At 49.6% G+C, this 17286-nt stretch overlaps 1 protein-coding gene across 6 annotated transcripts in view; it reads right to left on the bottom strand.

Moving 5' to 3' along the window:
* Positions 1 to 17286, bottom strand: part of UBAP2 (ubiquitin associated protein 2) — a 1669217-nt gene that overhangs the window by 402332 nt on the left and 1249599 nt on the right. For all 6 annotated transcript variants that reach the window (XM_085628825.1, XM_085628795.1, XM_085628777.1 and 3 more), the window contains exon 20: positions 11487 to 11578. In XM_085628825.1, the coding sequence (XP_085484951.1) occupies positions 11487 to 11578 (92 nt within the window). The remainder of the gene's footprint in view (positions 1 to 11486; positions 11579 to 17286) is intronic.

Raw genomic sequence — 17286 nt, 5'->3', positions numbered from 1 at the left:
CTCCTCATTTATGTGCCTCACCTGCTCTTCCCTCTCATATTCAGACTCGTGCTACCTAGTGTGCTCGCTTCTCTCTCCGGCTGGGCCCCTCTCTTTGTCAAACGTTTCTTCTCTCCCGGTACCGATGTCCCCGTTTCATCTTGCGTCACAGCTGCACATCTCCCTTTGTGTCATTATCTCTGCACTGCACATGAGAATCAGTCTCCTCAGGGCGAAGATCTTGCCCCATGCGAGGAAACTGCCCAGAAGAGCTTGGGCCTGACACAGAAGAGATTTTGGGGGCAGGAGGAACCTTCAGGGAGGAATTGAGTCTGGAATAAAAATCCTGCCCCTCTCTTGAAAGCCTCAGAAAGAAAGCTGCTGCAGAAGAGGCACAGGATGTCAGTGGATCTCATAGGATCTACTGGGAAGATGGGCTCCTGTATTCTGAGGCTAGAGACCCCAAGCCTGGTACTACCAGGAGGTTGTTTGTTCCTCAGACGTTTAACCAATGACCCTGGCACATGACTTACCCCTTGTATGACCTCTTGGGCAAAGCAAGGACTTGGGACAGGCTTTTCCCACACTTTCACTGGCCCCATATGTCTTAAGACATCAAGGAGTTTTGTTGCTCCAGTGTCAGCTGCCAAGCCAGTGGCAAGTCAGGTGGGACTACAAAGGCCCCCTTAATTCCAGTACCAGTGGTTGGGGTTCCCTTTGAGAGAGTAAGGATTGACATAGTTGGTCCCCTATATCCTCCAACAGTCTCTGGGAACAGATTAATTCTGGTAGTGGTAGCGAGAAGCTATTCCCCTTAGGACCACTGCAGCTCCTGCAGTGGCAAAAGCCCTATTCGGAATCTTTGCCAGGGTGAGTTTCCCTAAAGAGGTGGTGTGACGTAACTTATAAATCACCACACCCTACCATCAATAAGGTAATGGGTTGGTTAAAACATTCAACAAAACCCTCAAAGGTATGATGATGGGACTGTGTGCAAAACTCAGGAGGAGATGGGATGTCCTACTACTTTGCCTTCTTTTGCCTGCTGAGAGTCTCCACAGAAGGGAATGGTTTACAATCCATTTGAACTTCTGTTTGGACACCCAGCTAAGGGGTCCACTTTGTCTGGTGAAGGAAGAATAGTAGCAGCCTTTCCAACCTCCACCAGGTTGTAGATTATGTAGTAGGCCTGCATTTACGTATGGATGAGTATAGGCCAATAAAAACCTCGAGGCCAGTCAAGAACTACAAAAGTTATGGCAGAACCAAAATGCAGTTCTGCAGTTTATCAGCTGGGCCAGAAGCCTGTGGTCCCAAGAGCACTCCAAGACAAGTGGAATAGCCCCCATACGATTGTGGAGAAGAAAGGTGAGGTCACCTACTTGGTGGACCTAGGCACATTCAAGAAGCCCCCACAGGGTGGCTTCATGTAAACCGCCTGAAGCCTTACTTTGAACGGGCTGACAAGAGCTTGTTCATGGCCACTGATAAGGGACAGGAAGAAGAGTGACCCTATCCCTGATCTCCTCTCGCACAACCTAGTTGATGTTTCAGTAGATGGAGTAACCTTTGCTGACAGCCTCACTGACCAGCAACAAACTGATTGTAGACAGGTACTCAGCCAGTTCCTAGAACTCTTTCTCTGACACCCAGTCAGACTACCTGCTGTGCTCATGAGGTGGACACAGGTGACAGTCTGCCTGTTAAGAGTAAAATCTATAGACAACCCATATCAGACTGCATCAAGACAGAGGTCTAAAATATGCTAGAGTTGGAGGTAACTGAGCCCTCAGACAGCCCTTGGGCAAGTCCAGAATTCATTTTACCTAAACCTCATTCCTTGGGTGGAAAGAGATAAATGAGGTTCTGTGTAGAGTACAGAGGCCTCAATTAATTCACCAAGACTGATGCTCTTCCAAGGACCAGGGCAGATGAACTCCTTGATACTCCGGCTGCCGACGAGTATCTCAGCACTATTGACCTGACTCCAGGCTATTGGAAAATCAGGCCCACAGATGCTGCCAGACCCAAGACTGCATTTTCGACTCCTGGTGGGCACTATCAGTTCACTTTGGATTAAGAAATGCACCAGACACATTCTAGAGGTTGGTGAACCAAGTTCTGGCAGGCCTGGAATGGTGCTGGTAGGTGGGGGGCAAGTTCAACCTTTACAGAGCAAAATCCAAAACATTATGGATTGGGTAGCTGTAGGAAAGAAGGAGCTGCATCCATGGTTACCCCACTTTCTGCTTGGTGTCAGTGTTTTTGACCTAGTCTGACTGGGATCCTGCTAATCAACACCCTCCCCACCCCCAGCCACTGTGCTTTATCCCTAAATTGACCATGCTAAGTACTTTTGTACATACACAATTGGCTGCTGGTTTACCCTTGTAAGTACCTAGTATATGGTACTAAGGTACCTAGGGCATAGGTACACCAGAGGTCTCCCATGGGCTGCAACATGTAAAGTGCCACCCATGGGAGACCACTTAAACTTTGACAACAGGGCTGCCATTGCAGACTGAGTGAGTTGGTGCTTGCAACTTTTACGAAAGATAAGTTTCCTTACATCTGAGGTCACTACACTTAAAACCTAAAAGTCACCCCTATGGCAGGCTCTTCAGTCCTAAGGGCAGGGTTCTTGGCTATAAGAAGGGTGCCCCTGCATGAGCAGGACAACCCTACAAACCCAGAAGTCTATTCTCCAGGCTTGTAAGTGGGGTCAGCCGTTTTGAGACATATAGTGGACATCGGTCATTAAGAGATGTCTAACTATATAGCGGCTGCACTGAGCCCAGTCATGTTTGTTATCAAACATGTTGGAATCATACCCTAATACTGATTCCAGTGTTGGAAGTATGATCCCATGTACTGGGGGCTTCCTTGGGGTACCCCTCTGTACTCTTGGTAACATCCTTTCAGGGTCTGAAAGCCAGCTAGTGCTGCTGCCGACCACAGACATGATTCTGCCCTCCTGCTGCTGATCCAAGTTGAAGCAGGGGAAGGTAGAACAATAGGTTTTCTGCCACAGGGCTGTGTGGCCACCTCCCAAACAGGACTTAGTGTATTGGGCTGAGTTGGGGGTGCTTCCCAGAACCACCAGACTGATTTGAAGGGCACATTTGGTGCCATACTTGTATACTTCAGTTTGAGACAGATCAGTGAGCTCTTGGCTCACGCGCGCAAACCGGACAAAGGACATGTGAGTACCCCCCCCCCCCCCCCCCTCCCTCCTCTGGGAAGGACTCCCTGCATCGTTCCAACCGTTCCGTTAAGGCATTTAAGGCTTACCCTGTGGGTGGGTCCTCAGATTCGTCGTGGGACATGGCTCAAGACAAACTACGTCACTGTTCGACAGTCTAGACACTTGGACTGCATCAAGGAAGACTCCTGCTGCTCCTGGTCTCGCTGTTCTGCAAGTCTTCTACGCCATCTGTGTTTCATCCAGGTTGTACGACAGACCTGAGGGCATCAAGGACACCCGAAGTAATATCCCCTGGAGTGAAGGGTTTACTCCCCTGCATCTGCCGGCACCACAATGAAGTTGACCGGTCTGCTGCTCCTGTCGTCCTACAGACTTCCCAAGGCTCAGAAACAAAAGGTGGTGGTTCTGCAACTCCCTCGTAGCCTGACTTGTCCGCACTGCAAATTTGAGGCCAGTATCCCTAGTCGGAACCGAACACCTGTGCACCGTGTCGACTTGCCGCTGGCAAAGCCTGTTGGGTCTGCACTCCAGGATTTCTTCAGGCTACAAGAAGCTCCAGCATCTCTTCCCTCCAAGCTCATCATCCTCACCACATCCTCTGCACCGTGAGCATTAGTTCAGGGAGCACTGCTCGAGGTCCTCTTGTGACTCCTGTGCCTATGGATGTGTGGGTCCTCCTGAGGGTTTTCTACTGCTTTAGTGGGCTAACCTGCTTGCTTGTGGCATGCTGACTCTCCTGCTGTTAATGAGTCCCTTGATGCTCCTTTTTCGCTGTTCATGCCAGTTGTGGCTACGAAGACTTGTTGGTGCTCCCGCTGGACACCAACCCCCTATTCACTGACATCCGACATGGGACAGCTCGTGAATTAATCCTGGTCTTTCTCACAGTCACCTGGTCCATACAGCTGCAGCGACAAGATCAGTGTTGACTCTTCCAAAGCTTCCGACATCGGTGGGCATTGCTCTGCCTAACCTCCGAGTCACTCCTGAGTGGCATAGACTCTGTCCCCTCTGCCTGCAGGTTCTTCACTTCCAGAATCCTCCAGTGGATGCCACCGGACTTCGTCACCATCTTCTCCAGAAGCACTTTCTTCCAAGTCTTCCATTGCCATCTACAGCGTTTTATGATGTCCCTCCACTCCTATGCACCTGGCTTCCCTGGTGTAGGTAAACTGGATTCCCTGGATATCCACGGGTGGGGTGGCTCTCCAACCTTACGTCCCCCAAGGAAATTCTTTGAGGTCCTCTGGGAAGGGTCATTCTTCTGTGAAACTGAAACAGCGACTTCTCTATTGACTTCCATTTGTGAGCAGCTGTGCTCTCACTCTGCACACAGCCTCCGTGGGGTTCCTGGGTACTTACCGTGGGCGGTTCCTTGTGTCACCAGCTCTGGTCCAAGTCCTGTCTTCTTTTGCAGGTCGCATTCCACTTTCTTAGTGAACAAGTTACTTACCTTCGGTAATGATATAACTGTAAGAAACATAGGTTAGTTATAGATTCCTTACCTTAGAATTACCTCCAGGCGTCAGACTGGATCCGGAAAGTTTTTCGTCAGCAGTACCCCTGCACGTCGGAAGGTGGCGTTGGTCGACTGTGTCCGGCATCGTGGTCGCCGGGATGACGTCGTGGTAGCTACATAGAAGCCGCCTTTGCGCGCTGACGTCAGTTCTGTACACAACCTTTCACGCCAGAAGCGCAGAGCCATGCAAGACACTGAGCACTGGTGCACAAAACTTGGGCCCTGAAACGATGTCCTTAACCCTAGTCAGTTAGCAGAACGGGGAGGATGGGTGGGGCGGTAAGGAATCTATAACTAACCTATGTTTCTTACAGATATATTGTTACCAAAGGTAAGTTACTTGTTAATCTGAAAGAAACAGTTAGTTATAGATTTCTTACCTTAAAATAGATACCCCAGCAATACCAACCCCGGTGGTGGGTCTGCAAATTAAATTCACACCAGAAAGTCCTGGAGAACACAACAGCCAAAGAAGTCGTCACTCCGGACTTGGCTGTCCAGGCAGTACTGTCTAGTAAACGTGTGCAGCGATGCCCATGTAGCTGCCTGACAGATGTCATTAAGGGGGACTCCCCGTCCCAAAGCAGTGTTGGCCGTCATCGCCCTGGTGGAATGGTCGCGCAGTCCAACTAGAGGCTCCTTGTTTGCAAAAGAATAGCAAACTTTGATGCACAAAACGACCCACCGGGAGATGATATGCTTGTGAACGGCCCGACCTTTCTTAGCACCCACGTACCCAACAAAGAGCTGGTCATTTACTCGGAATTGCTTTGTGCGATCCAGATAGAAAGAAAGCGCACATTTTGGATCCACTTTTGAAGGATGCAGAGGCGGAAAGAAGGTGGGCAAAGTGATTGTTTGGCCAATGTGGAAAGAAGTAACCACCTTGGGAAGAAAGGATGGTCTTGTTCTAAGGACGACCTTGTCCAGATGGACAGCCAGAAAGGGAGGCTTGGAAGAAAAAGCTTGTAGCTCACTCACCCTGCGTGGAGAGGTGATGGCCACCAGAAAAGCAGTTTTCAAAGTAAGAACCTGAGATGACCGTTATGCAGCGGCTCAAAGGGAGCGCACATAAGATACGTAAGCACCAAGTTAAAGTCCCACTGGGGCATTATGAAGGGAACAGGAGGAAAAAGAGGAGTAACGCCCTTAAGGAATCTATTTACAACAGGGGACTTGAAAATGTGTTACATCTGCAGGCGCATACCATCTTAGTGGAGGGATGCCTGGCTGCCAAGATAACGTCGCAAACGTACGGAGGCAGGTCAAACGATGTCAACTGCCGCCGCTCAATCTCCATGCAAGGAGGTGGAGGCTGAACAGGTTCGGGCGGAGGACCGTCTCCTGCTGCTGCGACAGAAGATTCTCCTGAAGAGGCAGTTGGACCGGAAGGATCGATGGCCGTGTTGAGCAGCTCAGGATACCAGACTCTTCGTGCCCAATCCGGAGCCACAAGAATGACTTGGGCCCGGTCGCGCTTGATCTTAAGCACTCTGGGCAGAAGTGGTATAAACGGAAAGGCACAGAGAAGACCGCAACTCCACTCGCGACGAAAAGTGTCGCCTAGCGAATGCCACCTTTGAAATTCCACCGTGCATAACTGCTTACATAGCGCGTTCTTTTTAGTGGCAAATAGATCTAACCAAGGCTCTCCCCACTGCAGAAAGAGACCTTGCACCATTTACTCCGCCGGAGACCAGAGGCCTCTGACCTCCGCCTCTCCCATGTGGCCGCCCCACCCCAGAAGTGATGCGTCCGTCACCACTGTGAACTCTGGTTGGGGAAGGGAGAGGGATCTGCTGTTGACCCAATCCTGGCTCCTTCGCCACCACTGTAATTGTTGTGCAGTGCCCTCGGAGATCTGAACGCTATCGGACAGATTCCCCTGATGTTGTGCCCACTGAAACTTCAAGTCCAACTGCAGAGCCTGCATATGCCATCTGGCATGGTCCACCAGCAGGAGGCCATCAGGCCCAGTAGCCCGAGGGTCATCCTGACTGGAACCTGGGACAGAGGCTGAAAGATCGGAATCATAGCCCGAATATCCCGGACTCACTGTTCGGGAGGACAGACCCGAAACTGCGTTGTGTCCAGAACCAGGTGTGACTTCGGCATGTTGATGGAGAACCCAGCGAATGCAGGTGGTCGGCCGTAGTCTGGAGGTGGGAGACGACAGCCAGTTGTCGAGATAGGGGAAGACTGGAACCCCTAATCTGCGCAGATGAGAAGTGACCGCCGCCATCACCTTTGTGAACACCCGAGGGGTGCTTGTAAGGCCAAAGGGGAGCACGGTAAACTGAAAGAGGTCGTGGCCCACCGTGAACCGTAGGCAACACGTGGGCCGGCAGGACAGGGATGTGGAAATAGGCGTAATGCAAGTCTAACGTTACCATCCAGTCTCCAGGGTCGAGGCCAGACAAGACCTGAGCGAGCGTCAACATTTTGAACTACTTCTTCTGGAGGAAGCGGTTGATGTTCCTGAGATCTAAGATAGGACGCAGGCCTTTGTCCTTCTTGGGCACCAGAAAGTAGTGATAATAGCAACCACGACCTACTTCTGGGGCAAGAATGCTCGATGGCTTCCTTGGCCAAGAGAGCCGAAACTTCCTGTTGGAGAAGGGCCAGATGATCCTCCGACATGTGATGGTACTGAGGTGGCATGGATGGAGGGGTAGTCTTGAAGGGGAGGGAGTAGTCCCTTTGGACTATTTGCAAAACCCACCTGTCCAACGTGATGGTGTGCCAGTGGAGGAGGTGATGGCAGATCCTGCCACCCACTGGCTTTTGGTGGCCTTAAAAGGTTGCACTAGGAGGGTTTGGAGGCTGCTGCAGAGGGGGCTGTGGTGGACTGGTCCGCCCACTGGCCCCAGAATCCCGGCGCTGGTTCCCACGTCCCTGGCCACGCTGAACAGCTTGTGCCAGCATGTGGCTCTGGGCATGACGTGGCGGGGCAACTCTTCCGTATCCACGAAAGAGCCAAAAGGCAGACTGCGCAGGGTGGGTGGTGGAGAGGCCCAAGGACCTGGCCATAGCCCAAGAGTCCTTGAAGCGCTTCAGGGCGTTGTCTGCCTCGTCGCCGAAAAGGCGATGGCCATCAAAGGGCATATCCATAAGAGTGGATTGGACATCCCTGGAAAAACCAGTCGAATGCAACCAGGCGTTGCATTGAAGGACTTCTGATGTGGAAATCGTCCTGCCAAGTACGTCGGCGGTATCCAGCCCACAGCGGATGGTAAACTTCGATGCATATCTCCTCTCAGCAACTGCACGGGAGAGCACGGCCCGGGTCTCCTCCAGGCACTGAAGCAGCACTTGCGCAACCGTGTCACACACGGAGTGGGTGTAACGGCCCAAAAGACATGCAGTGTTTACCGACTGCAGTCCTAAGCTGGAGGAAGAAAACATCTTCTTACCAAGATGGTCCAGCTTTTTGGATTCCTTATCAGGTACAGCGGTAGAGAATGCGCCCTTGGAGGTAGAGGCTTGGACCACAAAGCTCACAGGGGTGGTGTGTTGGGAGAGGAAAGTGGGGTCGCCCGGGTCGGGCGGTGGCATCGTGCAATCTTCCTGTCCACAGGAGCCCCTGTTATGGGCCTGGACCAGGTGCCCAAAAGGATGTCCGTGAGGGCTACATTAAACGGCAGCAGGGGCTCCGAAGAGCTCATTGCCGGTTGAAGGACCTCTGTCAGGCGGTTAGTTCTGACTGCCACTGTAGGTAGCTCGAGGTGGAGAGCCTCGGCCGCCCTGCGCCACACCACTGCGTATGATGCTCCCTCCTCAGTAGCCACGGTAGGAGGAGACATCATGCCAAGGTCTGGTGAGGTATCCAGACCACTGGCTTCCCCCAGTTCCTGTCCCCAGTCCTGTTCATACCCCAACAGGCCGGTCAAAGGGTCTCCAGACCGCTCCCAGTCCTCCTCACCCTCCTCTGGCTGCCAATCTGATCTCAAAAGAGCCAGGGTAGAACAGGGGCACAAAAGTACCCGTCGGCGTCGGATCCGGCGTCGGTCGACGCCGGTCCGGCTCCGTGTCTACTTCAGGCTGGAGGCCAGGATCGATGTCAATCAATCAATCAGGGGGTTTGTAAAGCGCGCTACTCACCCGTGACGGTATCAAGGCGCTCGGGGTGGAGGGGGTGGGAGGGGAGGGGTGGGGGCACAGCTGACGCCGGCAGCGGACGTGGTGCCGGTGGAATTGGTACTGGGGGAGGCGTAATAAGGTCGACCAGCGCCTATCCGGATCCAGGCCTGGAACCAAGGGGACCCTGCGGCGCCGGAGCAGCCGGCGTAGAAGGCCCAGGGCCCCCAGCCGAGTCAGCGGGGTCCGAAGGTGCCAGTGGAGTCGGGCCACCCAAAGATGGGGTGCATCGCTTCGTAAAATTGACGAAGCTGGGTGGGGGTCGCTCCGGTCCCAGGAAGGGAGGGAAACCTGGAGTGGGCCCTTCGAGCTCTGCACGCGGAGACGCGGGAGGGGCACCACTTGCATCCATCTTCGCGTTGGCCGACGGACAGGTAGAAGTCCAAAAGCGACGATGCTTCTTCAACTTCTACTTGTGCTTCGACTTACCTGACCCAGAGTGTAAAGACTTAGATGAAGAATGATGTTGGCTCCTAGACCTCTTACGCGACCGGGACCTTGAATGATGCGGAGCAGACTGACGGGCCTCAAGTAGCTTTCAGGACCACCCCCGCAAAGACTTAGGGCCATGGTCTGGCAGTCGGAGCACGACTTGGGGTCGAGATTGTGCTCCAGGCAGATGAGGCACACGCAGTACGGATCAGTCACCGACATCAGTCGGTTACAGGAACCGTAGGCCTTGAAGCCGGGCATCCCTTGTGCACCAAGTGTCTGTGGACTCAAAAATACGAAGTCGACAAAAGTGAAGAAAAAGATGACTGGAGGTACAGCTCTCTCCGGATCAGCGCTTGCTGGCGCGGTAAAAGAAAGAACTGACGTCAGCGCGCGAGAGTGGCGTCTATGTAGCTACCGCGATGTCATCCAGGCGACCACAACGACGGACGCGGAGTCGACCGACGCCACCTTCCGACACGCAGGGGTACTGTGGACGAAAAACTTTCCGGATCCAGTCTTGACGCCTGGGGTTAATTCTAAGGTAAGGAATCTATAACCAACTGTTTCTTTCAGATATATGGTTTGGTCTCACCCTGGCAACCACTGAATTTTGTGCTACTTACCTAATGGCATTAGAAGTATTGTGTTGATATCTCAGGGTAGGAGATATACCAATGTGTTAGTGACTGTTGTGTAATAAAGTATTTTTATATTAAGACTATGAGGTTCTTTTTTATTTAACATACACGAAAAGATCGTACTGGTAAAACAAGCTGCTTAACACTCCTTCAAGATAAGCCTGAAGGCTACTTTGCACAGCTACCACTCAGAGCTTTTTATGGGTATCATGGACCACTAAAATCACCATAAGGGTTTTCTGGATTAGTGCAAGGTGCCTCACTTAAATAAGTGTGCAACATATACTAAGCCAGTCTCCTACAATGGGGAGGTGCAGGGCGAAGTTGTGTATGGCCTCCTCAACAACAGAACAGGAGTTCAAACTGAGAGATGTAGTCTCAATGCGGCAAAGTCGGGGGCTGCAACTTCACCCCCTGCTCTTACCTTGGGATGTTGATGGTTTCCAGTGACATCCATGAGAACGAATCAAGCTACTGAAATGGCCCAGTGAATGGCCACGAGGAGAAGACGACCGAGGCCATTGTGAAGTCTCAGAGGACCGCGCCGCCAGGCGTTTCATATAGTCTTCTGCGAGTGCCTTCGGCTTCTGAGCCGCAATCTTTGGAGTCGTGGTGTTCTCCCAAACACCACATAGAAATGTAATGAGGGTCAGTGGCCAACATCTGTTGTGCACAAGACCCACAAGGGTTAAAGACTGAAGACATGAAGGGCACACTGTTCCAGCCGACACAAAATGTCGAGGTAGGCCAGAAAACGGCCAAAGGAACTGCTTCTCCAGATCCGAGTTGCAATGCGGAAAAGAAGAAACTGTTGTCTGCTCACTGGAGGGGACTTATATGACTCAGCTGACGTCACAACCAGAATCGACGTCATGATGGAGTTATACGACGCCATCCCCCGATGCGCAGTGGTGCTGTTGAAAAATGTCCAGATCTAGACTGGCGCGGCGCACAGGGAGAATTCGAAAGTTAAGGAATTTGTGGCTAGATGCCTATCAGGTTTTAGACGCAAAACCGATATTTTACCACCAACTCAAAGTTGGTGGTAAGGCATTTGCAAACTGGAAGGGGTCCCCATGGACCACTGCCTGCTCTTAAAAAATTAAAACAAAATGTAAAATGTTTTATTATTATAACGCATTCAGTTTTCCTTACAGGAAAACTGCTCGCATCTAAACAAAAAACAAAAACTAAAATAAATCTTTATTCAAAGGCAATCACAGGCATGGGGGTCTGCTGACCTCAGCAGGCCACCATTCCTGTTAAAGCGGCATTCCTAATTGGCTGCAACCTACCTCATTAATATTCATGAGGTAGATTGATTTGACACCCAGTAGGAATCACAAGTATGTAACAAAAAGTTTTGTAAATAGGAAAGAGAGATTTGGATAAAATTGCTATTTGGAAATTGCTATTCCTACTCTTTCTACATCTGGCCCATAGAAAATTGGGAAATACATTTATTCTTCAGTCAATACTTAAGGCATTATCAGAATGCAAATTTAAACAAAGCAATAACAGTACAGTCCGAATGATAAAGGTGAGGAAATGAAAATCTATGAAACAGGCTTACTGGGTAGGCAGGTAGAAGTCCTCCAGGGCCCATGATATACTGGCTATGCAACAATGGTGGTACTCCTTGAGGCAGGTTAGGTGGAGCTTTCCCTGCGAAAACAAAAAAGTAGGTTACTTAATCATTTCCCAGCTACTGGAATTCATCCATCTACATCACATTGAGAATTTAGCACTTCTGTGTCACAAACAGAACCAAGCCATAACGCTCATATGTAGATTAATGACTTGTTTACTTTACACTCTGCTCCGTTTCTTCTGATGGTGGATAGTTGCAATTTATACACTAAGGAAAACAAGCTCCTGCACTGTTACACATACTTCTACCAACTCACACACATAGCACACTCCTCTTTGAAGGTGCACAGATACCAGGGAAGGAGAACTGAGAGTCAACACAAAAGAAGCACAAAAGTTATCAGTTTTCAAATTACGTCTCTCTAAAGCACAAGTATATATAGCCAGTAACGGCTATCTAAACAAGTACTGAAACTCTTATTAACCGCGCAGGATTCAAGGGCAGTCCATTTTAATTAATGACCAAGGGCCAAAAACAGTCTGCAACTTTTCTAATTCAAGTTTTGAAGTCCAGCCACCATTTTTAGGGCTCAGGACTCTCAAACAGATCTTAAACAGCTCAAGTATACTTAGCAGAGATGCACAAAAGGATACTGGATCACACAGAAGTAGCTAACAATTCTTAACACACCTTAGATTGTGTTTTTGCATGAGGGTGAGATTAAGTAGATGTGTGTGAAGCAAGAAAGCATATGTATACTGGTTGTGTTATGGGTATTTGCATAGGGCACAACTCACTCGGGAGGGTCGCCTGGGGCTGAAACAGGAGCTGAATATGCCAAGCCAGGGCTGTGGGCTAGGTTAAGAGCCAGGTCTTCGATTTCTTTAAGAAATCGAGAACGGAGGAGGCAGCTTTGATGCACAGGGGTAGGTTGTTCCAGGCTTTAGGAGTGAGGACGGAAGACAATGCCGACGGACCTGGTTATGCATATGCAGGGGTTGTGTGCAAGTAGGAATCTGTCTGAGCAGAGTGTCTGGTAGGTTTGGGGAAGTTTATGTGGTTGTTCAGTTATGGAGGGCCAATGTTGTGCAAGTATTTTTATGTGTGTCTGAAGCCTGAAGAGTGCTTGTTTGTGGACTGGCAGCCAGCAGACCCTTTTGAGGTGTGGGGTGGTGCGAATGCGGGGTGGGATGTTAAGGGTGACCCTGGCTGGCGAGTGTTTTAAGGGTTGGAAACTTTTGGTCAGAGAAGCATTGAACAAAAAATGCGTTGCTGTGGTTCAGCTTGCTGATGAGGGATAGACAGTTCTGCGATTATTGATGGGCAGCCATATGAAGGTGCTCTTCAGCATCTTGTGTGTGGAGAAGCAGGAGATGGAGAATGCGTTTACTTGGCCTGTCATAAGTTTGTTGTGGATTACTATTCTGAGGTTCCTGGCATGAGTTGGTTGGAGGGGTGTAGATCCGCGTTCGGCAGACCACCAGATGGAATCACAGAGTGAGGTGTTTGTGTTGAGCTTGAGGCAGTTGATTTTCATCAATCTTGCAACTTCAGTCATGCAGGTTGAGAAATTGAAACAAAGTTTTACGGTCGGGTTGCAAATGTCCACACAATAAATACTTGGTGAAAGTGTGAATGTTAGACCACATTGCAGGTGTATATACAACCTAGGTGTACGGAACTGTATTATTATTTGAGGTGGGTGACTATTCACTTCAACGAATAATCACAACCCTTGTCAGGGTGTACCCTCAAAGTAAAAAAATATGAACCTATGCTTAACCCCCTGGTAGCTGTGGCACAGAGTAGACCAGGCTTAACTTTTGGTGCTGCATAAATACTTTATAAATTACCCTAACAGTAATAAAGTAAAAATGCAAAACAAAAATCCCAAACCGAATTAGAAAAACAGTCATTTTTAATAAACAAAATGATACCGTAATGACAAAAATCCAATGAGGGGAAACAGCAGGTATGAAATTTGAATGCCTTAAGTAGGAATAGAGCCAAGAAGAACAAAGTGCCAACTATAGTCATCGTGACCATACGGTCACAAAGGAGCGCAGGATGGATAAGGACTACACATGGTTGTCTACTGTGGTCCTCTACAACCTGACCTGCATGCAATGCCACAGATCATTCCTGCAGCACAAGAGGACTAGGGCTTACCTTTTTAGGTCTCGCCTGGCGAAAGCAGCGCGAAGCACTGCGGTCGCAAGCGAGATCTATTGTTGCTGACTTGCCTCCGAAGTGGGACAGGAGATGGGCACGCGCAGGCTTTTGGCGGATTGGAGCCTGTGTACGCGCTTACAGTCACGCGGCGTGCACATCTCCTGTCCCCCTTCCCTCGCAAGCCAGCATGCAGTTTCACTTTCGTTTTTTTTCTGTTTTTTTTTTTTTTAAACTCGCCCTTTCGTTGGAGCAGCCCGCAACGGCGGGTCCGCTCAGGAAACCAACATTGACACTGTGCCTTCAAAGGCACAACCACTGGAGAAATGGAGAATCCCCCACTCACCCAGTCTGCGGGGGGAATCCTCCTTAACGGCGGCTGGCTGCAGCGCTTCCGGAACACTCCAGCTCCACTACTGCCAGCACAACGCGGGGCTTTCTCCTTAGGCATGGGAGCCCCGCACAGCTATCTGCCGCTCTTCATCCGGGCCCCCTCCTGGGACCCAGGACTTCAGCTCCCGCACTTCCTCTCTGGAGCCGGGGCTCCCTCTTCACCACGGGAGCCCCGGAAGGGGACAGGCGCTGTCTGCACCAGCTGCACGCGCCACCACTGGGCACGCGAAAGTGACAGGTACCGCGTATGCGCAGGCAGCCCTCGCCCTCCCAGGTCTCCTCCCCAGCCCGAATGTGGAGCTGCTTTCTATTTTGCTTGTTGTAGTCTGGTGGGTATGTGATCACCTCTGCGCATGTTGTAAATGTTTGTGTTTTTATGTAGCGCCAACACAGTCTTTTCCCACCTTAGCGCTCTTTAACTTATAAAATCATTAGCTATCGATGACCTAGATCGCAGTTGCATGAATACAGCTGCACCCACAAGGGATCATTAGATGTCACCCAACTCTTCAATAGATTTGTAAAGTCAGAGCCGGTGACCAGCTTATTTGAATTCTTATGAATGTCAAATTTAAAAGTCTCCTATGTGCTTTGACTGCCACAGGGGAGTGGCCTCCATTGGAGCAGCAGGTGCCGTGATGTCAAGTCCAAGAGGCCCGAGTGCCACTGTTTCCGCATTATTGCTGTGTTTCTCAGTTGAAACTGCGACCAAGTGGGTTATTAACTTCCCTGCACATGGGCCCAGGACATGACACATTGGCAGAGTGCAGCACATGCAGCGGCACCGGGGCCCTGAGGGGACCACTGAACCATGGCTGCTGCTGTATTTTATAATTGAAACATCAGCAGGGGGGTGTGGGGGGCATTCTTGCAGTGGGAGGGGCTAGATCATTGTGGCATGGATAGAGGTGTGGTGCAATTACTAGTGGCGAATATCCGGTTTCTTGTCCTGGCTTCAGCATTCAGCCACGTTGTGTGGTCCGGGTCCAATAGCTGCCGAAATTGGGGTCGATCAGCACCGGGCAACTGTCAGCTACACAGCACTCTATAGATACCTGGCTAGTCCCATATTTAGGGCAGGTGTGTTTTGCGGGCTCGGGTTCGTAGTGTACTTCTTTTCACCAGTGTGCCATTGAGAACCCCTCGCCCATTGGCTGTTAGCCAGATTCTAAAGCACGTGCCAGAGAGATGCCGTGGAGAGAATGAAAAGCACGCGCGTCTCTCTAGTTTTGTCCATTCTAAAGGGTGCCTTGAGTGCAACCTGTGGGACGTTGTTCAGTTAGGCATAGAACATTAATACCAATTTGGGGTTTGACTGACAGCCAGTGGCAGTTTTTGTCTGTTAATGAATCAGGTGGAAAGGGTCATTTTGGCTGCCAGGCATACTGTTGACTTTTGGGAGCTCTGAGCGCGCTGCTGCATGCTTGCTGCGCATCATGAAAGCTGCAATGAAACCAGGCGATTGCGCATGCGCGCTTGGAGATGTACTAGAATGCAGTAGGCTCAGATGTCTGGATTAACCAAAGGCGGATTAGAGTTCTCTCTGACTATTACAGTTCGGGAGGGCGCTTCCACGGGTCCTTTCAGTCGACATAACATCTATCGTGCAATGGCAGTGGTTGGGAAATTTGACCACTGCGCCCTGCGGTGTTCAGCTAGGTGTGCTGAGCAGCTAGGGTGACGGAGCGAAGGTGTTGTGTTGTGAGGTGCACCCCCAAACGATGGGGTGTGTCCCCCTGGCACTGATTATAGTCCTCGAAAGAGGTTTCCAGATATATGAAGAAGATCGTTGCAAGTTTTTTTTGACAAAAAGCTTTATTGTTCATTTGAAATTTTCATAAAGCTCAGAATCGTTTTGGTGATTCGTATGTACTTAAACAGCTGATACTAAGTTGTATTCCCGTATTTTATATTCCCACTGCATTTCGGCGTTTTATGCCTTCATCAGGGGAAATCTAGGAATAAAAGATGGAGCGGTAGTAGGACTGGAGGTTACTACTATGTAGGAAAAAATGAAAGGAACGCGGTGGGACGAAAATGGAGTGACGGGTGGGTGAAGGTTTAAAAAAGTGCTTATAAGGACCAGTGATTGTATTTATAACTATGATGTGCCTAATATTACGCGTGTGGGTACATGCCGAAAATGTGGTCTAAAATATAAAGTGCAGTCCGGTAGATAATAATAGTGTGAACACTTACGTGCTACGACCCTGTAGTATGAAGTGGTGTCCGTGCGGTTTTAACTGGTGGTTTGTTAACGGAACCGGGTGAAGGACTTAAGTAAAGGTGAAAAAAAGATTTAACGTTTTAACGTAACGTGATGGCCTTAAAGAGTTAGTATTTGTGATTGTCGATAGAACGCGTTATAGTTATTCGGATGCATTGACGCTTACCGAGTATCAGTGGTGTCTACGTATCAAGCCGGCGGTGCGCGGGAAGCGTGCTCGCTGAGGTTTCAAAACGCGGAAGTATGTAGTGTTCAATGGAGTGTGACGTGGGTGTTTTGCTAGGTGTTGAAGAAAGACTATGATGGTGTATGGGAAAGGTGAAGACAGACTAAAATCGGGTATGTGGGGGGTGTGCATATGACTTATAAAAAATAATAAATGAAGAAATAAAAAAGATAAAAGCGGGACCAGTTGGTGTATAATGTGGTGGATGTGAATGTGCATAAAAAATAATCGAGTATATGGGGAAATGTAGACGTGGTAATACACGTTGGAACAGGAACATCAATAAAGGAGTTTAAGAAAAATTAGGAAGTGAATCAAATTCGACTGTGACAAGGCTTGAAAATACAGTCAATGATAAAATGAACATTGATTAACAAGATGTTGTGAGTTAATACAGATAAATTGGCAAAATAGCGTTCATCATCTCTAATGTAACCATGGTGCACCTTCAGATATGGAAATTTAGAGATAACATGTAAATTCCATCTGGTCATTCATGCCGAATTGTTTCATAGGATTCAAAAGGTAAATCCAGCGATTCTCTCTTTGCAGTAAGAAGTTGTGATTGTCTCTACCTTCCTTTCTTGTGGTTGTTTCAAGGATACAGAATTTCAATTGGCTGACGTTATGTCCGGCTTCAGTGAAATGTTGGGCAACTGTTGACTTGAGTTGTCTGGTCCTGATGTTAGATTTGTGTTCGTTAAGTCTGATTTTTATTTTTCGCTCCGTCTGTCCAACATATATTTTGCCACACGGGCATTTGAGCA

This window comes from Triturus cristatus, chromosome 2_1 (assembly GCF_964204655.1).
Source record: "Triturus cristatus chromosome 2_1, aTriCri1.1, whole genome shotgun sequence".
Lineage (NCBI taxonomy): Eukaryota > Metazoa > Chordata > Amphibia > Caudata > Salamandridae > Triturus > Triturus cristatus.
This window is presented reverse-complemented; position numbering and strand designations above follow the sequence as displayed.